The 22625-nt window shown below is 42.3% G+C and overlaps 1 protein-coding gene across 2 annotated transcripts; it reads left to right on the top strand.

Annotated features, from left to right (window-relative positions):
• Positions 1 to 680: 680 nt before the first annotated feature.
• SAV1 (salvador family WW domain containing protein 1) lies at positions 681 to 22618 on the top strand. Of its 2 annotated transcripts, XM_054197993.1 has the most exons (6): positions 681 to 832; positions 2858 to 3304; positions 12831 to 13101; positions 14067 to 14210; positions 16023 to 16079; positions 21383 to 21509. In XM_054197993.1, exons 1-5 carry the CDS (start codon positions 739 to 741, stop codon positions 16033 to 16035), a joined length of 969 nt encoding a protein of 322 aa, XP_054053968.1. In that variant the 5' UTR covers positions 681 to 738; the 3' UTR covers positions 16036 to 16079; positions 21383 to 21509. The 2 variants fall into 2 exon arrangements, with proteins under 2 accessions (XP_054053968.1, XP_054053967.1); XM_054197992.1 differs by lacking the exon at positions 16023 to 16079 and having other exon boundaries at positions 21383 to 22618.
• The last annotated feature ends 7 nt before the right edge of the window (positions 22619 to 22625 follow it).

Below are 22625 nucleotides of genomic sequence, written 5' to 3'. Positions count from 1 at the left end.
CGGGTATCAAACACACCTCTTAGCTTATTTTCGAGCACACTCTGCCCTCAAGTTGTGCACCTGTTCCTCGCCTTTATATGGAAAATACGGAGTGCTTCTTATTGTGTGCCTTTCCTGTTTAACCTTCTAAAACTTAACTCTTTTTGCCACCGCTGTGAGAGGCACCTGCTGTGTCCCTTGGTCACCGAGCCCCCGCGGGGCCTACGCTTCTCCCGCCAGCGAGGCCGCGCTGCCCCCCTCGGCTCTCCCCCGCCGGGTGTGGGGGGGTCCCCGCTGCCGGCAGGGAGGCGAGACGGTGTGGGGCGGCCGCGGGGTGCCCACGGGGCGGTGTTTGCGTGCGTGGGGAGCCCCCGGCCGGCCATGACGGGGTTGGGGGGGGGGGTGGGGGGTGCGTCCCCTCCCGCCACACGCCGCGGGCCTGCGCCCTCCCCGCCGCACGGGGGCGCTGTGGCGGCGCGCGCCCGCCCGCCCCTGCCCCGCGGCCTTCCCCCGGAGGGCGGAGGCCGCTCTACCCACAAGCCCCCGCGCGTGGCCCCGCCACCTCCCCTCAGCGCTGAATCTCTCCCCCCCCCCCCCCCCCCCCCCCCCCCCCGCGCCCTCATCCCCGGTCCGGTGCGCGGCCATGAGGACGCGGAGCAGCCGCCGCGCCTGAGGGGGCCGGGGCGGCCGGACAGTGCCTCTGCGGAGCGGGGGAGAGGCGCCGGGCATGCGGGGGGTGGTAGCGGGGCGGGAGGTGGGATGCTGTCGCGGAAGAAGACGCGGACGGAGCTCTCCAAGCCGGGCGAGGTGCAGGGCAAGTACGTGAAGAAGGAGACCAGCCCTCTGCTGCGCAGTGAGTGTCGGGGATGGGCCGGGAGGACCAGTCTGAGGCCTGGCGTCCTTTGTGTGGTGCGAATGGGGGGTGAAGCGGGCCCAGGAGGCCCTGGGGCGGGGAGGGGGCTTCTGTGGGGAGACCTGGGGACTGAGGGAGGGAGGAACGTTAAGCCCGAAAGGGAGGTGAAAGTAAAAGGGAACCCTACACCTACTGGACTACCAGGTGCTCACAATAAACAAACTCGTATTTAGTTTTTCTTATATTATAAAATACCGACTGAAATTCTTGCCTGTGAGGGTGGTGAGCCCCTGGCCCAGGTTGTCCAGAGAAGCTGTGGCTGCCCCATCCCTGGAGGTGTTCAAGGCCAGGTTGGACGGGGCTCTGAGCAGCCTGGTTAGTGGGAGGTGTCCCACCCGTGCGAGGGGGTTGGAACTAGATGATCTTTAAGGTTCCTTCTAATTCCAACCGTTCTGTGATTTTTCTTAGCCATGGTTGTTCAGTTTTCAACAGGTAGGGGTTAAGACAATCTCCAGATGGACATCTTTCAGATGAATGGAACAGATCATCTCATCGGTGGTTGTTTTCCCGATCTAGGCTAGGTGCACTGCCAAAAGGTGTGTGCTTTGAAAATGAGATAACTGTACGAGACAGTTGCATAAAATCCCTGCGGAAGCAAGCGCTCCAGTTCTAAGCTATGAATCAACTTGATGAGGTCACCACTATGTACCTCGGTTGAACTGATCTTTGTGTGGTTAACCTGACACTAATGCCCCAGTCCTGGTTTTGCTAGGACTGTACAAAACACTAGCAAATACACATTGAAAGTGCACTTAGGTTTCGTTTTGTTACTCTTTGAAAACAACCCTAGACTGAAGTGTGTTGTGCTATAATTGCAGGATTAGCTTGGAGATCACAACTGGCAACAACTGATTTGCTGGCAGGAGCAGGCACTCAGTATTTGTGGGTGTTTTTGCTGCATGAACAGCTGGTTTCCCAGTCAACAGGCAAAATCATTTATTAGTCTGATTACATTGACTTAGTCTTAAAAAAAAAAAGAGCCCACAAAGTTTTTTCATATTTAGCTGTAGGTGTGTCTAAGAGGTCAACACCTTTTGCATGTGCTATTTGCCATGATGTAATGACTAGCTGTTACATGACTGCTTTCTAATGATTATAAATTTACTGATGACACGTTCTGGGACGCACTGAATTTTTACCCTAAGTTATAAGAGTTTATTAATAAAAAGTAATTAATAATAGGCATAACTTTTTTCTAAATGAAAGTCATAATTTGTATTAGCTCACCTGGAGGGAAAATACTTATATCACATTGAAAGTAATAGTAGGGAGAGGAGTAATGTATCATTTACTGGAGGGAGGCAGTGAAATTGTTTGCATAGATGTCACTGTTGGTATGCAAAACCCCTTTAGGTAAAGGAGAAAGAGAAATATCTTCATGGTAATTTGAGAACTTAACGTGTGCAGGATGACAGCATTTTGCTGGCTAAACGTTGTGATTAGTGGAGAAAGTATGAATTCTGTTCCTGATTCTGCCATGGATTCCTGTGAGCATGTAGGCGTTAACATCCTGAGTTATTCTGAGTTGATAAGGACAGTGGTCCTGATTAAGTGGTACGGTGATAGCCAGGATCCTTGGATTGTCTTGACTCTTCTAGTAGAGAGGTATGAGGCCTGGCTGATGTAGCCACAGTATAGTGGGGGGGGTTCTTTTGGTGTGTTTTTTGATGCGTTTTGGGTCTGCTGTGTGTTTTTTTTTTTTTTTTTTTGTGGATGCAATTATAGTGGCAAAACTGCAGCCTTTTGGCAATAGTTTGTTGCTGGTGGAAGGTGTGATGGTTTCTGTTGCACCGATACGAACTGCAGCATTACCGTTGCGCTTGCATATGCATTAGAGGTGCCTTAAAGGGGTTCTAGCATTTGAATTTCCTCAATTTCATGGTGTAAATCAGCACTGTGGCTAGCCAAATGCTTTATGTGTAAGTACAGCCAAAGTTCTTATTTCGCTTTCATGCTATATATCAGATCTGATGCCTTCATTTATCCGTCACGGTCCAACCATTCCAAGACGAACTGATATTTGTCCTCCTGACTCAACATCTTCTGCGTATGCTTCTGGTGGAGATGGAATTGTTTCCAGAAACCAGAGTTTCCTTCGAACTCCAGTGCAGAGACCACCTCATGAAATAATGAGACGTGAAAGCAACAGACTGTCTGCGCCTTCCTATCTTGCCAGAAGTTTAGCTGATGTCCCTAGAGAATATGGCTCTTCCTCTCAGTCCTTTTTAACAGAAGCCAATTCTGTTTTGGAAAATGGAGATGCTGGTGCCCGTTGTTATTATTACGATCATTTTTATGATGCCCAGAGGAGACGTCCGTTAAATGATCGCGTACATGAGGACTACAGGTATTATGAACACAACAGTGACCTTTTCCAGAGGATGTCACAGAATCACGGGAGGCACACTTCAGGTAAGTACTGATTAACTGCTGTTTTTTTAAAATATGTTTTTAATAAGACTTTAGGCGCAGAGGTATATCTGGATCACCAGGGTCATGTTTTTAGGAATTACGCCGTGTAGGACAGTGCTTCTTTTTAGTAACACTGCTGTGATCTGAGTACACTACATGTTCGCATTTCTTAGAGTTAAAAATTTGATTGCATATATCCAGAAAGGAAAAAAATATACTTAAACCATGATTTATTTATTTATTAAATAATGGGGTAAAGTTGAGCAAGTTGTTTTTAATGCCAAGCATATCTGCCACTCCTCATGACGAAGTTGATTCAGTTGCTAACTGGCAAGGAATTTTATTCACTAGGGGATATCTACTGTTGTAGTGGCGTAGAGAATAACCAACAGCTCTAAATTATAGCATTGCTGGTTTATTATATTTTAACTATCATTGTGGTGTTATTTAGTTTTATTGTGTTAATTTGACCTCAGTAATTAAAATAATTTGTTATAAATGGTCAAAGGGAGGAATGACTGCTTAGTGTAATTAGAAAATTGGCATATAGTTAGTCTTGAAATTGACTTCCTAGTTCTTGATATTTTTATTTTTTTCTTTTAGCTTGTAGTGTTGTTTGTAAATATGCCTGTTTCCCCCTCAAATTGAAACTTGGAACTTGTCTTTGTTTTCTAACAGAAGAACAGCATAAGAAAGAAGAATTTATTACTTTCTGAAATATTTGTTTATATCTGTGATAACACTGAAGAATAATTCTTTGGTGCAGCGTGCTGTTGTGAATCTGTTGGTGGAATAAAAATTCTGGGATTACAATATTACCCATAGAAAGGTGACCTTGAAAGTAGTAAATTGGGCTGTCTTCGAGCACTGTATGTACTACAGAAACTATGTTCAAGGAGGAGTTTGAAACAAACATTTAATAGAAATATTCAAACCTGTAAATAATGTACCTTCCGTGTGAAATAAGTTGTTAGTTCATCGTTACATGTAATCTGTAAACAAAATAGTAAATAGTCTCCAGTAAAATAAACATCCTGCCTGGAAAAACAAATCTGCTAGGAAGACTGTCAACATTTAAGACTGCTGACCTTGTGCATGGAATTATAACCTGACAATGCTTTGTGGGGTTTTTCACTCCAGAAACATTTAAATGACAAGTGACAAAAGAGTAATGCTGGTGTTACTGCTGTCAGACAGCAAATTCTGAAATACTAAGGTTTAAGACTCACTACGTTAATCCTCATTTATTTTGCTAAATACTGATATGTTGCCTAGAGAAGCTGTGTGGGTGCCCCATCCCTGAAGGTGTTCAAGGCCCGGCTGGACGGGGCTTTGAGCGACCTGGTCTAGTGGGAGGTGTCCCTTCCCAGAGAAGGGGAGTTGGAACGAGGTAGTCTTTAAGGTCCCTTTCAGCCTAAACCATTCAGTGATTCTATGATCTGATCTACCTAGATTTTGCATGAAAGCTCTCCATCAGTTGTTTTTTCAGTCGGCAGTCATTAAACGTTTATCTGGTCCAGATAGCACCTCTTAGTGTGTGCTGGGATGTTGTAGGGAGGAGAGGCAGGAGGGGAGGTTTTCATAAACGAATCCATCAATTTAACATTCAGAACTACTATAGTAACCGCATGTGCTGAGGAAGACTTCAAAAAATGGTACTGCTGCTGTGTAGAGTTGAAATAACGTTAAGTGGAAATGGAGCTCTAGCCTAGCTATTGGTTTGAAAGTGGAGTTTAATTCAGCAAATTTTTAAAACAAGCTAAAAGTAGGGCTTTACAGCCATATTTGTAGCAACCTGGATTTCTTCCTAAAAAGACTCCCCCCCCCCCGGTCCCCCCACCGTTTGTCTACATGTCCCCTTAGCCACTAGAAATCATAAAGGAGTTGCTCATGTTTGTTTGGTCTTTGCCATTCACTCTCATATTTTTACATGTAATAGTTTGAACAAATTCTACACATATTTTGTAACAGGTGAGTGTTCAATCCCATGCATTTATAGGGAGAGACAAAGAAAGATGAGTCTTTTGTCTGCAAAAATGTTTCCTTTTTCCTCTAATTTTTTTTGCTTTGATCTCAGCATGGAATATGAATTCTTAAATTCCTTTTTCAGTTTCACCGCAGTAAGAACATTGACCTGTGTCCTTAACTTTTGTACATATTTTCAAGAATTGCTGTTACTTTTTCTCAGTAAAAGAATTATGTGGTCAAAAATAAGAAAACTTTAGATTTTTTCACTTCTTTCATCTCACCATTAAGCTTCTTTTTATTTGAACCATCCATTGTCTTCAAACCATCAGTGTTCTCCTTGAGCTACACTAACATTTCTGTAGTTTCTAGTTCCTTTTTTCTTGCATATCTAGAATACTGAGGCAGGTCTTTTACTTTTGTTGTCTTTGTCTGAATTACTTTTTCCTTACACATCTCCAGTGTTGTTTCTAAATGTTTCACCTAATCAAAATTCTTCAGCAAGATTACTGATGACAAAATTGCCCAGTACCTCAAGTTTCAATGTTCAAGTATGTTTATTAGCCAAAATCCGTAAATGCTGCCTTCAACCCTTTTCCTCTGCTCCCGCCTTCCCTCAGAAGGTCCCCTCAGTCCGTTCAGTTACAGTTTGGGTTGATTGAAACGTAAATGTTGCCTGATGAACACAAGGTGTTCTTGCTAGTGGTCAGCGATATTTCATTTAGTGTTGGTTACAACTGAGATGACTTTGGAGAAGCAGTGGTCTGGAAGTGGAGAGGTGCATGTGAATTTCAGCTTTCATTTAAAATAAAGGTTCTCCTCTTCGTAATTTGGAGATAAGCTGAAAGCATGTTCTTATTGAGATCTTCATACTCAAAAGTATTCAGCTAAGTATTTAAGAAAGTCACGTGATTTTTTCAACGGTAGATGTTGACAGCTTTGATGTGTTCTTTCATAGGCATTTCTCCTTGAAGTCATGTTTTCTCTCTCAGTATGATTCGATTCTACCATATCCTCCTTTTCTTATTTTCATTATATTTGTTTTTCATTAGCAATCTAGTGCTGCTGGTTTTCCTGAAAAATGTCTTCAGTTGAGGTATTTCCTAGTTTTGTATGTTTAGCTACCTCTGTCGCACTTCTTTAAAATTTTTTGTGGTGTCCGTTTCAAATTTAAGAGACTTTACTTGTCTTTCCTCGACATCTCTTTCCTCTCTTCTAGGTTAAAGGTTTGGGGAGGTCTGTGGTTGAAGTTATATCTGCAGTATAGATTGGAACTAACTTGTAACCAAGACCTCAGAGTTATTTGTCCCTGTTTGAGCGGTAAGCTAAAAAATTCTTATGTGTATGTGAAAATTGCTGAGATTAAAGTCACAGTGTAAAGGGACTTTCTGATGGTGGATTGTAGGCAGTTGACTGTGATGTCAGAGGAGAAAAACGATTAATCCTATAAACAGAGAATGCAGTGTGCTTTAGTGAAAGCAGGTTCATCTCGTGTTAAATTTTACCCCTTAAAAATTGCACACTGGTACTCATGTTTAATGTAAGAGCAAAATAAAGAAATACAAATTATTAAATTAAACCTATTTAGAGCTAAGGTAGCAGGGCTTTTCTTTCTAGGTGTGTACACTTCACTCTTTTTTTTTTTTTTTTTTGAACAAATGGCAGTTCCTGCCCTTTTCTTCTTTTGTGCTGATTTTGCAGTAATTTCTTTGTAGCATACTTTTCGAAGCTTTCAAAGTACTTCCTGTCATTTCCTATTTGTGAATTTATGCTTACTTGGAACGCCTCATTCCCTCTGACAAACGAGGTACTTGTGCTTAGGAAGTACCTTCAGATGCTTCGGAATGGGTTAGGAAGGCCTAGAATCTGCAGACCTATTCAAACAGGATAGCTATTGGAAATTCTTTTTGCTACTGGTTTGATGAGGGGACGGGAGAGGATTTTGACATCCTGAGGTAATGGGGAAAAAGGCTCTCGAGACAGTTTACCTAATTAAAAACAAATATAAAGGACTTTTGTTTGGCTAGATTTGTTCTTCAACACTTTGAAATTTGGTTGAAGCTAGTTGTGGGAGTTCATAAACTCTAAAACTTCTCTGCCTACATGAGCACTGTATCTAATAAACAAAGTGAGTCTTTCTCGTCAGTGATTTTGATCTTTTCCCTTTATGCTGGACTGCTCCGGTGGTATAATTTTTCTCCTGTGCTTTCTACAAGGTAGACTAAAGAACTGTCCTTTGCTGAACTGGAAACCTTTCCTCTTAAGAACTTGGACAACTTTCTGCTTTTATGATAAAACCCCTTCTTTGGGCTGTGAAAACATTAACGCATATCACTTAGAGTTTTCTTTGTTCCCTACTAGTGGAACAAACCAATCAGAACTTCCTTGATTGAAGAAGATACTACGTATTTTTCACATCTGTGAAATTAGCTTAAGATACTTTATTAAATGAAGGAACTCTGCATTGATATCTTACAGTGCACTAGAATGTGGTGCTCAAAAGTTTGGGTTCTGATAGTAGAACACCCTATTGTTGAAGATGTTGAGAATAAGACTGAATATAGGGACTGGCCTTACATAAATCTTGTTAATAGTAGTAATAAGTGGTTGCTATTCCTTTGCACTTTCTTTTTTCAAAGTGTTGAGAACATAGACAGTGATACTGCTAAGCAAGAAAACCGCATTGAACAGGATTTTCTTTTGCTTTGGAAAAGCATATAATGTCTTTTGGCCTGGTTGACAGTTAATTCGAGACCTTAAACTGAAGAGACTATATTTACAAGGGAAGGAAAAAGCAAAGCCGCAAATAATGTTCAGTATTAATGTTCTTTAAAAGCAACAGCTGAACCAAAAAATACCCCAAACATATACCCCAAACACTTATAAATACTTAAAGGGTGGGTGTCAGGAGGATGGGGCCAGGCTCTTTTCAGTGGTGCCCGGAGACAGGACAAGAGGTAATGGGCACAAACTTGAGCATAGGAAGTTCCACCTAAACATGAGGAGGAACTTCTTTCCTTTGAGGGTGGCAGAGCCCTGGCACAGGCTGCCCAGAAAGGTGGTGGAGTCTCCGTCTCTGGAGACATTCCAAACCCACCTGGACGCGTTCCTGTGCAACGTGCTCTAAGGTGACCCTGCTCTGGCAGGGGGTTGGACTAGATGATCTCCAGAGGTCCCTTCCAACCCTACGGTTCTATAATTCTATATACCATTAGAAAACAGAATTAATAAATGAGGCTAGATGAGTTCCAAAGAGGCAACTTGAAAAGGGTTTAAAATTCATTGTTGACCATTCTTGAGATTTGACAGTGCCACGCAGGGGAGTTTTTAAAGAGCAGTGCTCGTCCTTAAACAGAGGAAAGGAGACTTTTAACATTTGGAAAAAGCTTGGGAAAGCGCCAAAAATGAGAATTTTTGCCTTGTCATAGATAAAACAGTGTGTGAGCAAGAAAAGCCTGGGTAGTTTCAATAAGCCTGTTTTTGATTATCCTATGGTAGAGATTATATCCACCATCAAGAGGAAAATCAGAGGTTTTACCCTAGGTGTTTTGATAAAAATGGTTCAAGTTGTAAGTTTGGCTTTTTTGCTGTAGATATTTTGCATTGTGGTATTTAAATGTGGTACCAGTCCATGAGTCAGGGAATATCCTTGGTGTGTGCAGTAAAATCTGTAGTAAAATTCTACACAAAGCTATGAAAATGCTTTAGGGCTAAGACCTTACCTGAAATTTAAACACAGAAGAGTATTATACTTTGGCAGTATGACCCAGAAAAGGTAGTGCTCACAGTAGATGGTTTTAGGCTGTTGTGTAACTTTCTTCTTTGGTTTATACTTTGGAAAATATCACGTACGAATTTACTCTTCCAAGTGCTGTTCAGTCTTACTATTGATAATTACAGGTATGTGTATATATATATGAAAGTCAATTTTCATCTTCTCTTGTTGTTCAAAATCATAGCGGGAGCTATTTCTCTTACTTGTATATCCATTCTCCCTTGGAGGAAGCATCTGCTGAGTTTTATAAGGAAACCCAATATACAATTTCTTTTGATTTCTAGTAACTCCAGTTATATATAATAAAATGCCTAAATTGTACTAATTGCCGATTTGAATGCCAAAGTGGGTTGATGTTTGTAAGACACTATGAATATTACCTGATGTCTTAAAACTTCCAGCACACGGAATATTTCAATATGATCTGTGATTTTAAGGGGGGAAAATGCACATTAAGACTGTAAGTTATGGTCTACAACCTATAATATTTGCAACCTTCTGTTTATAAATCTGGCCTTTGATTTCATAATTAGAGCTTGCTAGTTGTAGCTGCTTGTAACACTGTTCAAAACTGGTAACTGATACAGCTATGTAAGTTTATCTAAACAATATGGCTCTGTTTCTTTGTATATGAAGGGAAAATGGCAAAAGGAATGTATGATGTATTTGTGGTCTAATTATTTTTGTTCTTTTTATTTTTCTAATATTTTTTTTATTTTTCTTTTTCTAATTATTTTCATCTTGAAAATTAAAAAATAATAACGAGGCATTGGGAGAAACTATATAGCCAGAATTTAATGATTGTGCGAACACAGAACTGCCAGTGTTGCCTTTCCATTGGGTGCAGCATTGCTTTTTAGTCTACTTTCTAGGTGATTTCTCTACATCATGAGATTTTGATTTTTCTCACTTCCTGAGTCCATCTCTCAGTCTTCTCAGGCTTTTGTACGAAGGGATATAGACGTGTCAAGAGAACTTCTGGTGCCGAGGATAGCTTGTGCAACTTTTAATACCAACTTCCAAATGTTAGAAAGCATTAACCTTTACCCCAAGGAATAAATATATATGTATTTGCTGCTGGAATCATGCTAGAATTTAAGTAGGAGGAACTGTAACAAAAACACAGACGTGTGCTGGTTTTAACAATAAACAGAAAAATGTATTTATGCCTTTGTGAAAGTTCTTTCCCCCAGTCAAGTTTGTGCGTTCAGATCCTCTGGTAGTGATGATTTAATAGTCACTGTTTATACGTACGTGAAATTACAACACGGTGGTCCAGTTAATTGGAGAAAACACTGAATTTGTTTATCCAAAGTGCAGTATTTTCTAGAAGCTTAAATGTTTGTATTTTGTCACTGGAATGAAAACAAAACTAGCAACATAACTGTAGCTAGGGCCTGAAATAGTTTCCCTGCCCCAGTACTGCTAAAGGTCAGGAAGCCTCCAGGATGCTTCTTCTCACTGGGAATAAAGGTCTAGGTTGCCTAATCGTAATGAGAGGTGGGATCTATCACATGAACACAGCCATCAGCTTTCTTTTGTAAAGCGAATAAATAGGTAAGTACTATAACAAGAGGAAATATGGCCAAATAAGGCCAAATAGTTCAGAACATGACAAGGCTAGAAAAAGATTTGTAGATGAGCACAAATGTTTTAAGGAACAGCACTCAGGAGGAAGTTTGTGAGTTTGTTTTTTTTTTTAATTTATTCCATTGCTTTGAAGTCTTCCCATTACTTTATTGTTGACGACTGCTGTCTTGTATTAGAATGAGAGCCCATCCAGTTTTCAGTCTATGTCATTTAATATGTAAGCTAATGCTTAAAATAGATGACGTCCCTTGGCTAGAATGCTATATTCTGTATGTTCTGGTGGAAAGGACTTTTGCCTTTGTCAGCAAATAAGAGTATGAAACTGCCTGAGAAATACTACAGTGTTGCTGCTACTTCAGTATTCCTGTTGTCTTTTTGAGTTAATGACCACACGTGAAAGGCCTTTTTAACAGTATGCTTTAGATGAGATAGACTCTGCCTTTCCCTTCCATTCTCTCAAAAATAATTGCACAAAAATGTTATTTCTGAAAAACAGAAGGAAAGGGGTGTATTCCTCAGTCAGTAAACATGGTGCTTGTGATGGAGTCACTTTCTGACTTAAGCAGAAAAAGTGGCTCCCATACCCTTTCTTCTGACCTTGGGAAATAGTAACATGCAATCACATACAGTGATTGACTAGATTAGGATGAAAAGATAATTGGAATTCCTTTAAAGCCAGAGGCTGTTTAACTGTAGAACGATGGGTACTGAGGGTAACTACTTAAAAGGATTTAAAAGAGAGAATTGAACTTGGGCCAGCATGGCCAGTAGGTAGTAGGCTTCCAAAGAATGGAAAGAAACCTGCAAAATTCTTGATTATGTCACTTCAGTTTTGTGGTTGGGGTTTTTTGGGTTGGTTTTTTTTTTAAGTTTTCTGTTGTTATTATTATGGCTTTTATTTCAGCTAGCTTCCCAAGTATCCGTAGTATATAGACGGAAGGAAAAGATGACATTGGAATTGTGTTTCTCCAGTACATCTTTCAGCATCCAGCACGCTCATTTTTAAAACACAAAAACTGTGTATGTTACAAAAAATCTAGTATTTTAAAATGCTAACAAACAGCCTCTTAAATCAGCTATTTAGTGATAAATCCTAAATGTGCTGTGTTGCTAGGGCAGAGGTGGGAACTTAATCAACTGTTGCTTCCTGTCAGCTCTCCTACCCCAAATACACGTAACCTAGCCTTTAGTTCTCTTGCTGAAGAAGCCCTTCTCCTTGTGCAGCCCGCACCACCAAGAAAAGCTGGAAATTACTCCTTTTCGTGTGCCTCTAGTGTTATGAAGTGTAGGTGCTCAGTTCTAGAGAAGGCCGAGATGTAGGGAAGCAGACGTACAGCCTACTGGACTAGGAGACCAGGAGATTTTGTGACTCGCTCTGAACAGAAGGTCTCTCGGTCTCATTGGATTGCAGTCAGAAGGCCTGACCATCCCACCCAGCAATCCAGCAAGCGTGGAGGGTTCTAGCAAAGAAGATGTGGCAACATCAGCTTCAGTGTGCACAGGATGACTGTTCAGCAAAGGGCTTGTGCAGGATCCTGCTTGGATCCAGCTTTTCTCTGGTTACTGATGACACTTTTTGGCCGTGATTGCACGCGCTTCAGTAATAATGGTCATCACAGTATAATGCTAACCTTACTTGTCCCTCCTTTCTTGGTTTACCTGGTCCTGTTACTGTTCTTGACTGGTTCATCTGAAAAACTTTATTGGTATTCAGTGATTTTTTTTCTAGGTATTTGTAATTTCTGACTGTAACTAGGAAAACTGTGGGTTTTTGGTAGATAGATAGCTTTGATGCAGCTGTAATAGCATATTAACAGAAACTGTCATTTATGGAAAGCTTTAACATTTGTAATCTTATGTCAGCTCTCTGCTCAACAAATTGAGACAATAACAGCAGCATCATCCCTGTTATGTATGCTAATATATGTCTCTAATTGAAAAAGCAAGGATGCCGTAACTGTCTCTGAACAAAGCTGTCTAGTGAAGCTGGAGTTGGAGGAGAGTGGAACAAGTGAGAGTTAAAACGGAATAGCTATTTTGACTTGATTGCGCTTTTTTACTGATGTACAAGCGCATACGCCGTAAATATTATTCAGAGTTCACAGAGTGCCTTGGCGGGGGGGAGTTGACTTTGTACATATTGTTGGGTTTGGGTATTGCCAATTTAGCTAAACATTGCTTTCTCTTTTTTTTTAGGCATCGGTAGAGTTGCTGCTACATCTCTAGGAAACTTAACAAATCATAGTTCTGAAGATTTACCTCTTCCTCCGGGCTGGTCGGTGGACTGGACTATTAGAGGAAGGAAGTACTATATAGATCATAACACCAATACAACTCACTGGAGCCATCCACTTGAGCGTGAGGGGCTGCCTCCGGGATGGGAGAGAGTTGAGTCAGCAGAATTTGGAGTGTATTACGTAGATCACATCAATAAAAGAGCTCAATATAAACATCCTTGTGCTCCCAGGTAAGACATCTGCCTTCTCTTCTCTGATAGTTTTTTTCCTTAATCCAGTTAAGAAAGTGGAACTGGGCTTGTCTCATATGTAATGTGCAAAAACCTTTTTATTTTTAGAAGTAAGCTTTACTAGTTCTTGACTAAGATCTTTAGAAGTTGTAATTCTTAGGTTTTTGTCTCATCTGTTACTGTCTTAGGAACAATATCCTGTTTCTAAATTTAACTCACTAAAACAAAGCAGCTATTCTCTTCAACTGTTGGTAAAACGACAAAGTTGCTGAGAACAGAATTGACTTGTAGACTGAACAGAAACTTGATCTGATTGATGTTCCAGGAGGCTGTCTGAACAAATAGCACGTATCATCTGAAACATGAATTAAGTCTTGTCTAGAATGAAAATCAATATTTTAGCTACTCATAATTTAAAGGTAAAATAAAGTTAGTATGCACCAAATCTACCAGTTAATTTCTGATACCCAATCTATTTTGCCGTTACCCAGGAAGAGAATTTTTTTTTAACATGTGGCACAAAAGATAAACATACGGGGATGTCCTTTGCTATAGATGGAATAACTCTTATTAGCTGATGCCTTGAATACATTTGTTCTAACATATTAAGTGGTGGATTACTTGGCTGCAGCAATACTTGCCTTTTTAATCTTTTAAAAACAGGTATTGCTTTTTGTTCTGCTTTAGTATCCAGGTAGCAGGCACTAGGTGCGTAGGTCTAAGGTGACTTTTACAGCGTGCTAACAGATAGTAGCAACACTTGTGCTTGTGATTGGAGGGAAGCACAAAAATAGCAACAGAAAGTTGCTTTCAGTATAGGCCCGCTGAGGCAACATTCCGTCTGTGGTTGCATCATCAGCCTTTACATGTATTAATCTGTGTATTAATGTTAACAACTTAATGATATCAGTATGTCTAAATTATTGCTTGGAGGTTACAGGCTTTGTCTGTCTTCCTTTGTACAGCGTTCCCCGTTACGACCAGCCTCCCCCAGTGACTTACCAGCCACAACAAGCTGAGAGAAGCCAACCTCTCCTCGTCCCTGCAAACCCCTACCACACAGCAGAGATTCCAGACTGGCTGCAGGTCTATGCCAGGGCTCCTGTAAAGTGAGATGGGTTTTTTTTGTCTGTTTTTTCTTTTTTTTTCCTCTGCATGCCTAGCTTGGAAGGAAAACAAATTAATTTGAATGACTGAAAGTAGGACTCAAGCTGGTATCTGTTTCTTAATCACATGAGAACTATTGCTGACAGCACACGAGGAAGTTGTACCAGATGTTCGTCACATTGGTTTGCTTTGTATTAGGCGTTTACTTGAAATCATCACACTACTTCTTGCAGCTCACATGACTTGCAGAATGATATATTAGAGAGCTGAGGATGTGATTTATTTCAGTGTCTTATTGAGAATGGTATCACATGGTTTATAAAATATGTGAAATATTTTTAGGGTGTTAACTTCTTACTGTATGTCTTACTCCTTTTTAAAAAAGACATACAAATGCTGCTTCACAGTTCAGAATTTTGAATACAGACTGAAATCTGTGTTTCTTTTCAAGAACTTTTAAATAAAAACAAAGCAGTAGCGAAAAGTCATTTTTCAAAGAAACAATGCTCTAGGAACAGGCGATCTCCAAGAAAAGATTTGGGTCAGCATAATGAGAGAAATTACATTTTCTAATGTATACAGCTCTGCAGAAGATTAACGCTAAATAGAAAAGCACTTTAAAAATACAATATGTTTTAATAATTATGAAATCATGTACTTTTTCATAAGGAGAATATGGAGAAACTAAGTTTTACAGCAGTGAGCAGCTCATCCTGTAGTTGCAAATTCAGATTGCGTATGATGTTCAGTGACTTCCAGCTAAAAAAAAAATCCTCCTCTTTTAGCTGCTTCTAGTAACTATGATTTGAATGGGTTTTATTACTTCTTGTGGCTCCTGGGCTTGCCAGCAGCCCAGAAGGATTTAAATTGACCTAAAATCCACTAGTACATTTATGCACCAGGGACAAGCTAAGTTCCCGTAACCTATGGGAGGACTTGTTTCCTAGAAATACTTTTAGGTTTTGGCTGCAGCTGCATTTCTTTATTTAGGTCTCTGGCACATCCAGACAATGTAGTTTTAAATATTTCAGCCTGTGTTGCGAGGACTCTTGTTGGTACTTCTCTTGAAATGTGAGAAACAAAATTAAGACAATTTAAACAATTTAAGATTATCAGGAAAAAAACCAAACCAGCACAAACTCCTCAACATTTAATTCATCCGAGCTGTTTGAATAGAATTTACATTTGTTCAGAGGAATCAAAAATCATGTATTTTCCAGTATCCTTTTAGCCTTCTGTTAAAGTAGTGCTGGTGGTTATAGGAATATTGCCATAATTCTCAAACACTTCTGTGAAGAGGTAAATTCAGGTTTATGCTAATACTATATTGGGAAAGTGAGGAGGAGTGGTAGCAGCTGGCTTAATGTCACCTCATCTTGAGGGCTTCTTAAGGAACAATTGATAAATAATTTTCACACTTCTTAAAATCAAGATCACTTATATGTTTTCAGTGTAATTTTCATAATGAACCTCTTCTCTGTTGCCAAAGCAACTGGCTTAAAGCTTGAGAAAAACATCCAGTAATGCTTGTAAGTTCTTCAGTAGCATTGTCCAAAGGTTTAGTATGAGAACTGTATACGTACTCTGTGTTCTGGTGCAAAAATGGACATAAATGGGCAAAATGCTTTCATACTAGTAGTAGGGGAATATCTTTTGCAATCTTCTATTTTAAATTTACTGTAAAAATCTGTTGATTATCAGTACAGTTTTGCACTGAAATCATTGTGGTATATTTCATTATGATTTGTTACACCTGACACTGTAGCAAAGTAGATAATGATAGCAAAAATCGATAATGTTAGCTTTTGTTTCAGCAAGTTTCTGTAAAGGATAAGAATTCCGGCCACAGGAAAAGCCTAATGGAGAGTTTGGTAGGTGTTAGCCATAATGCTTCCTTGTTTCAGTGAAAAATGGTCAAGCCGTTAAGATAAACAAGAAGGTACTTGGCTCACTAGACGGCGAAGAGGCTTTGATGTCTAGCTATAACTTGAGGTAACAAATTTCAATATCAAGGTATTTTTGATACCTCAAAGCGTCCTTTTCCCCTCTCTCCTGCCACCACTCAAGGTTTGTTTTGAGAGCCTAAGTCAGCTATCAGAATCTTAGCACAGTGGAATCAAGACTCCTGGCTTGCATTTAACCCTTTGCTAGACTCTAAAACGGGATGTTTCTCCACCTCCCAGTTGGGTAGACCAGTCTGGTGGAGGTTCCCACAGCATGCCAGGCTGTATGTGTGGGACTGGGAGGGTGAGGAGACCAAAACCGCCCCCCTTGTATGAGATCATGGTACAAATTCTTCCCCCACCTCTTTTGGAGCAAGGATCTGAACCCAGGACTTTCTTCTTCCAGCCCTAACCAACAGGCTGTAAATATTCAGGGCAGGTCAGGGTCTCTTGTGTTGAAAGTGTCCTATTTTATATTAAAGATTTGTTATCTACTGGGAAAAGCCCTGGAGAGAGGGTATTCTGGCTGTGTGTTCTGTCTGGTAAGCCCCTGCTTTCTCACCCAGGAGGGAAGGCTTTGTGCTTTGCAGGAATTTTGTACTACTGTGCCTTTTCCCATCGGTTTCTGGCTCTGTGACTAGTTGTCCTTCTAAAAAATGCCTGGGGAGTTTAGGTCAGGTACTCTGTGTCCTGTTCCACGCGGCATCTGTGCGGTGAGCGTTCCTAGACCTATGATCTTTTGGATTTGAACGAGCCCGTTGCCATTGAGGCACTGCTGATACGGCTCTATCTTTAATTAGATGTCTTCCCTCATTCAGCACTCCTCTTGGCAGATGAAGCGAAACCCTCACATTGCAAAGCAATCCTGATGTGCTGCTTTTCTTGAGAAACTATCAGCAGTGACAGCTTCAAAGAGCTAAAGAACCACGGAGGGTTTAGCAATCTGTGATGATGCTTAAAAAAAAAAAAAAAGCTGCAGGCCCCAGAAAACCTGCAGACACATCACTGCATGGGATGGAGATTTGTTTTCTTTCCTGCTTGTATCGCCGCTTTAATGAGAAACAGTCCTTCCATTGAGAATCGGCCTTGCTGCGGAGTATGTTTTAACGATGCTGTTGGCCCAGAACATTTGAACAAGGATACATCCATGCAGGGCAAGCCAGGGGAAATCCTGCGGCAGCCCACTTCAGTTCATGATGGGTGCAAAAGGAGCAGAGGTGGAAAGGTGCTGTTCGCGTAAACTCAATAATTGAGTGCTTACAAAGATCGTTGTGCTTGGAAAACCTTCCAGAGCAGCAGCTTCCCATCTGCCTCTCTTCCGAGTCTGATGTCCATATTGACAAACAACTGCAATCTTGTTTTTCTTGCTTTTGGGGAAAAGTGATTTTAGGAGTGCAGCCCTGTCAAGACTTGGGATAACTTTAATATAGAAGCTGATATTTAGGGAGTTTATAGAAGCAGTGGTTATTTAAGTTCTTAAAATTCCTCAAAAGCATCTTTGGTAGTCGTCTGCATGTCTTGGTGCTTCTCTGATGCATACAGCCTTCTGAATATATATTTTCAATATCTAATGTAGTTTATTTCCATAAACGTCCTGATATTTTGGCTTCAGCCTCCACTCAAGTGAATGTATTTTCTCATGAAATTCAGATGGATCAAATAACTCTGTTTATTCCATGAGTTTCTTCTATTCTTTTGATAACTATAGTAGTCAGCTGCCTATTTCCAAGTTAAGAAAATTAGATTGCAAATTAATTGCCTATGTTTAGAGCACTGGGAGAAAGCCGGAAATGAGGGGTATTGGACATCAAGGCTTTCTTTAATCAAAATAAAGTAGCATTAAAATGCCTATTGCAGAGCAAGACTCAGATCAGACAAAATCAAGATTAAAACTGGGTTGAGGGATTGCTGTTCCCTCGCCTTGCTTTGGAAGTTCTGTGGCTTGTCCTGTTTCGGAGCTGGCCAGGACGCTCCGTGCTGCTCAGATCCCCGTTCCAGGGACAGCATTAGCACCCTGCTCGTTTTGGGGTGATATTCCTGAAGTTCTCTCACACAAACCCGTCCAAGTTTAGGTGGGCTCAGGCTAGCGCAGCTGTCCCCACTAAGGAGAACTCTGGTTACAGCTCTGTCACACATTCTTTCTGTGTCCCTTGTTCCCTCTGAGCCTTGGGAACCTGGCTGGTCTCTCCATGGCTGCTAGCTCCTGTCCCCCTGCCAGACGTCTCCAGTCATCACACCAAGGTGGAAGGAGACCATCAAAGAGAACAGCTTGTTTATTTTAAGCTTTGGTATCTCTCTAGCTCTCTGAAGTCATTGTACTACTTCATTTCAGCCTGTGCGGGTAGGTCTCACTGGGGGCTGTTAATTCTCGACTGAGCGACATGAGCCAGATCCGAGCCGGCAGTCGTTTGTCCATGTGGACTTCGGAGCCTGGGCTCATGTCCTGTAAGTTGCTCACCAAAGCAGTTGTCACACTCTTGGCTCAGGGTCTTGGGTTTTGCCTGAATTATTTCAATTATCAGCTCCTCGAGGAACATCCTGAATGCCAGTGTCTCCTGCTTGATGTCACCCTGCAGCTATTCCCCCACAAGGTGTGGTGGTGGCACTGGCCATCTGGCCATGAGCCAGAGTCCTGTAGTCCTGGCTCTCCAGAATTACCATGATCTTGTTGAAAAACTTTGTTAGAAATACTGGTTTTTTTACCAGGATCTTGGAACACTTCCCCTACTTCATGGCACAAAAGTCATGAAGAAACATGCTTGCTTCCGTGGAATAGTTTGCATAGCTTATATATAAAGGTAAATACTATAGACGTTAAATTTGGGAAATGTTGAACCATGTGTTTGGTATAAAAGGATGTCAGTGCTAGCTTTGAAGAATTTGTGGCATGAAAGTGAGTCACTGATTGAGGCAGGGTTGAGCAGACCTCCCTTACGAAACTGGACTTTGTTTGAGCGGCCATCTAGCTCCCTGGCAGCCCTTGGAGTGCCAGTTCTGATCATGGAAAATTCCTTGCCGGAGAAATGGCATAGCCTTGATTAGTCACAAGAGGGGTTTGGCAGTTACAACATAATGTGCAGCTTTCGGGAAGCTTCTTCAGCTCTGCTGGTGAGACAGCGGAGGCTTGAAGAGGCTCATCTGACCTTGTTTGTACCCATCCAGTGGCAGCAGCTTTGATATCCCAAAAGGCTGAGCGTGGGGGCATGTTTATAGGCTCTCTGACCCGGGGGTGCTGCAGTGCTTAGTGACACTCGGCAGCTTTCCTTCTACGTCACTTCTCCTGCCTTATGGATTGATGTTGTGCTTCTGCTTTCTTTGTAACTTGTTTTAATGTACTCCACTCTCCGTCGTGGAGAGCGATGAGTGATGTGTGCGGAGAGGGGCCTGGGAGTCCTGGTGGACCACAGGTTGCCCACGAGCCAGACAATGTGCCCTTGCGGACAAGAAGGCCAATGGGCTCCTGGGGCACATTAAGAAGAGCGTGGCCAGGAGGTGGAGGGAGCTCATCCTCCCCCTCTGCTCTGCCCTGGGGAGGGCACATCTGCAGTGCTGGGGCCAGTGGTGGGCTCCCCAGGTCAGGGAATTACTGGAGAGAGTCCAGCGGAGGCTACAAAGGTGGTCAGGGACTGGAGCATCTCTGTGCTGAGGACAGGCTGAGAGCCCTGGGGCTGTTCCGCCTGGAGAAGAGCAGACTGAGGGGGGATCTCATCAGTGCTCAGCAATATCTACAGGGTGGGGGGCAAGAGGATGGGGCAGGACTCTTCTTGGTGCCCAGTGACAGGACAAGGGGCAACGGGCACAGACTGGAATGGGAAACTCCATCTCAATGTGAGGAAAAACTTCTTTCTTTTGACAGTGCCAGAGCCCTGGCACAGGCTGTCCAGAGAGGCTGTGGGAGTCTCCTGCTCTGGAGACATTCCAAACCCACCTGGACGCGTTCCTGTCCAACCTGCTCTGGGTGACCCTGCTCTGGCAGGGGGTTGGACGAGACGATCTCCAGAGGTCCCTTCCAACCCCTGCCAGTCTGGGGTTCTGTGGCTTCTAACAAGGCTGGTCTGTCTGTAGCCCCCTTCTTGCACCCCTTGGTATTTTCTTCATGGGCTTTCACACTCTGCACTGCTGAGTGGTGTCCGCTTCCCACCTCAAGGAAACCGTGTGGACGGTGGGATGGCACGGTGATGACCCAGGCTGCTGTATTTTGTCTTGCTCAACCAGCAGCTCTTGTAACTGGTGGAAGTGGGAAGAAATAGAGCATTATTTGGTCGACTTCACAGCTGAGCTTGTTCCCATCTCGAGTGGGAAGCTAGGTCAGATATTCCTCGAGGGGCTCGTGGTGGCACCAGTGTGCTTCAGGCTCTTGGCACATGTCTCCAGGGGACCTCCCAGGTCCACAGCAGCTCATTTTTTCCAGCATGGGGAGTGAGAACGTGTAGGATTTGTAGCTGTTGGTGCTTGAATCGCCGCTTTGCACCCACCCCGCTCCCCCGCTGGCAGGGAGGTCACTGCCCAGAGCCGCGGGGGGCGTGGACGGCCCTTGCCAGTGTGAGTGCTCCCAGTCGTTAATTACGGCCTAATGGGATTTCCCCCCTCCCTCAGTCCTCGTTGGGGCTCCAGTACCCGCCTCTGTGGTCCTGTGGGTTCGTGACCTGCTGTTCGAGACGCGCTGACTTAGATTATTGCTGCTAATTAATCAAGAGGGGGACAGTGTCCAAGAGCGCTTGCTAAGGCTGGAGCAAGAATGCTTTGGGAGCGGAAGGGTGTTGGGAGGGAAGACGTGCAGGATTCTGCCTCCGGGAGGTACCTGCTGGGGGCGGGTGGGATAAGCTCTTGCAATAATTAATATTTTTTTTTTTTTTTGTGTATTACTCTAAATTTAAAAAGGTGTTTTGCTGCTAAATCTTCAAGGGTTGTGAATGGAATTGCTGTTTTAATGCTTCCAAAACGCATTTTTCTGCACTGGTTTATTATAATCAGTTAATAGAATCTTTAGTACTTCTAGAGTTTATCTCGGCGTGTTACGAGTGATTCTGCAGTTCGGCTTTAAGCGATGTGTCTCCAGCTCACAGAGACACGGCTCAATTTTGGTGTTAATTACCTTGTATCTTCACGTAAAACACGCTAATGCCGATTGTTAGAAACCTGATTGGTGGCTATGAGGCCGGTTGTTAAGAAAAATGCCTAAAATGCCACGATGTCGGCTTGCGGATGATCATCTTTTCTATCCCAACCAGATACGACCACATTCTGAAGTGGGAGCTCTTCCAGCTGGCGGACCTGGACACGTACCAGGGGATGCTGAAGCTGCTCTTCATGAAGGAACTGGAACGGATCGTGAAGCTGTACGAGGCGTACAGGCAGGCTCTCCTCACCGAGCTGGAGCATCGCAAGCAGCGGCAGCAGTGGTACGCCCAGCAGCACGGCAAGAATTTTTAAGCTAACAACCCTTTAACGGACTTGTACGAGGACACTCAGAAGAGCTTTAAAAGGTTTTTCCACACTTAAAAACTATGAAAAAGTGCTTTTGTTGAAAAGGCAGCTTATTTTTGTTGACATTGCACCTTTGTTATTATCCTCTTGAATATTTTTCTACATGTATTATGTATTGTTTATAAAAATGAAAAAAAAAATGTTTGTTAATCTTTTTCTAGTTTATTATTCTGAGAACCAGCGTGGAGTTTAATCAGAGACTTGATTCTGGTATCTTTTTCTAGCAGTCAGCTGCATTATTAACAAGCTGACTGTATATTTTTTTAAGGGCAATAGATACAACTGTATGAAACAGCCTGGATCCAAAACGTTGTTAAAATCCAAATGAATATTTCAGTGTATTTCCCTCGGGACTCCGTATCCCTCTCTCTGGAGTGAGCTGCTCTTTGTTTACAGCTTTAATGTACAGAACACTGATTTTTCCGTAACTCCCAGTGCTGTAAGCGGACAGAAGCGGATTTCACCAGTCTAAACCAAGCGCTTCGTGCAAGTGAAGCCTGAGTTGCCTTATTTCTTACTGTTAACACATTAACTGCTTTAGTTTTACTACTCGTTTTCACAGAAACCGGTCAGAGGGGAAACACTTCTGCCTTCTTAAAGACCAAGCTCTCTGAGCAAACTGTCACAGGTTCAGAAACCGTGTCCCAGCCGGGCGGGAAGGTGACAGCCCTGTCTGACAGCTCCAGCCCAGCAGCCGCCTGGGCCGCGCCGTGCAAAACCTTCAGGGATCTAACAACGATGAATTCTGGTTTGTTTTGTTTTTTAAACGAGCTTTTGGCTTGTATTAAAGCTTCCTTACTTGGACAAAATTTTTCATTGTACAGTTATCCTCTCCGATATTTTTCATTTGGTTCATTGATTGTCCTGGAATGTTATTTATGGATTCTTTTTAGTGCAATAAACACTGTTGCAGGCAAAAAAACCAACAAACATTTCCTGTAAATCCTATTAATTCAATAAAAATCCTTTTGTTTAATGAACCAGAAG

Source organism: Rissa tridactyla, chromosome 4, assembly GCF_028500815.1.
Source record: "Rissa tridactyla isolate bRisTri1 chromosome 4, bRisTri1.patW.cur.20221130, whole genome shotgun sequence".
NCBI lineage: Eukaryota > Metazoa > Chordata > Aves > Charadriiformes > Laridae > Rissa > Rissa tridactyla.
This window is presented reverse-complemented; position numbering and strand designations above follow the sequence as displayed.